Source organism: Schistocerca serialis, chromosome 5 (assembly GCF_023864345.2).
Source record: "Schistocerca serialis cubense isolate TAMUIC-IGC-003099 chromosome 5, iqSchSeri2.2, whole genome shotgun sequence".
NCBI lineage: Eukaryota > Metazoa > Arthropoda > Insecta > Orthoptera > Acrididae > Schistocerca > Schistocerca serialis.
In genome coordinates, this window is record NC_064642.1 from 726,338,529 (window position 1) to 726,340,305 (window position 1,777).

A 1,777-nucleotide genomic window follows, 5' to 3' on the forward strand; every position below is an offset into this window, starting at 1 on the left:
CTCAGCTACAGTTTCAGACAAATGGCTAAATTTTCCAGGTTTTCTGTACAGTGAACAAATTACCACATGGAGACAGAAGTGAGTATAGTATCTAATTCTGAATTATATTTCTAGGAGCATGTTATTTTACCACTTCACTGTACACAATTTGACAACTTTGTATTGTTACAGGTTGCTGTAGAAGTGGCCTTGGTGTTCAAGTAAGACAGAAAGGCAAATTTCTGATTTTTTAAAAAATCATGATGCCATTAAATCATCCTCAGGATAAGATGTAGCTAGTGCACACATTCTCAAAGTCTGTTAATGTTTATAGTGCTGTAGGTCAGGTTTATAACCAGCCTAGCTAACTGCCTTTCATCTTGTTCCTCTGATGAAGTTGAGCTTCTGGGATTGTCACTGCCTTGGTTTACTGACTCCTCACTGCTGGTATCCTCTGAACTTTGTAATACAGGACTGGCGGATTCAGACCAGCTGCTGCTTGAGCCAAACCCAAAGGTCCCATCAAGACAAATTAAAGGGCTGTTCTTGTAACTGTCATTCAACTTATGAAATTCCCAGCTACGGTAATAAATGAAAATTGCGTAGATATGTTTGCATGGAAGTATTCACATGTGCAATTAGGCTTAGCAGAATTCACCACATAGTAATAATCCTTGTAATGCAGGAAGTGAGGAATCTCTCTGCTGTAAGATTTCACAGCTGAATTCTTCAGACAATACTTTTTAAACAGGCTAGGGAGGAAATAATTTATTAAAACTTAAACAACACCCGTGAATATTATATCTGCAGAATGTCTAAGAAAAAATGTTTCACACTCTTATTTAGTGATTCAACACCATTAGTAGTAGTTACATTGGAGAAGAAATTCTCCTTGTCCTCATAGGCCTTCACCCAACTTTCAGATACTGAAAGCCATTGCTTATTAAAATAATCAAGTGCACCAGAATTTCTAGTTAATAATTCATGAGATTGAAGGTTTTGTTTTGCAGTTAAGAATTGTTCTTCAGATGGTGACTCTACAATTTCTTCCCACAGCTTCAGAATTTGCTCACTATCTCCCGGTACGTCTAAATTGTTCTTTTTGCTAAGCCACCATTGCCAGGCTTGCTTTCGATGAAATAAACAAAGATAAACCCTTGACATTGGAAATGTTCCTTTAATTGCCCATATCTCAGGCTCAGAGAAATCTGTAACCCATGAAACTGGATTCCAATCCGGGTTCTGCGCCTTGAAAATATCTAGAGCCTCTTTAATTGATGCAGTGTTTTCTACTTGAATGAAGAATATCCCAACTACTAAATAGCATTCATTAGCTCTCACTACCAAGAAAAATAATGGAATGTCATACTTCGTTGTCTTGTATGTTGCATCAAGCAAACATACCCTAAACCCTACCATACCTTTTCAATAGTTCTCTGTGCCACTTGTGCTGGTAACAAAAAAGCAATGGATGCACTTTTCCATTGTCATCTGTAAATGGTCTGAAAAAAAATCTCTCAGCGTTCAATTCTGTATCCCACTCATTAATTTGATTCCTTAATGCATCTTGGTCAATAACAGTTTTCTTCAAATCAAACAGAGCCCGATACATATGGCTATAAATTGTACTGTCTGTTGGGTAAAACATTATGTTCATCTGATCTGGTCTGTTCCAGCAATACTAAAGTGCACAAACCCCGAAAGTGTTAACGAACAAACTTTAGTTACGTTTTATTTGCAGCAAGTGTGTTTCTGTATTGCATCCTGGTCACTCACTGATTTCCTTACAGCAAATAAG

The 1,777-nt window shown here is 37.3% G+C and overlaps 1 protein-coding gene across 1 annotated transcript; it reads right to left on the reverse strand.

Annotated features, from left to right (window-relative positions):
- Nucleotides 1–777: 777 nt before the first annotated feature.
- On the reverse strand, nt 778–1,398 carry LOC126482194 (uncharacterized). The gene has a single exon (XM_050106173.1). The coding sequence runs from the start codon at nt 1,396–1,398 to the stop codon at nt 778–780; it is 621 nt and encodes a 206-aa protein (XP_049962130.1).
- Between the last annotated feature and the right edge of the window lie 379 nt (nt 1,399–1,777).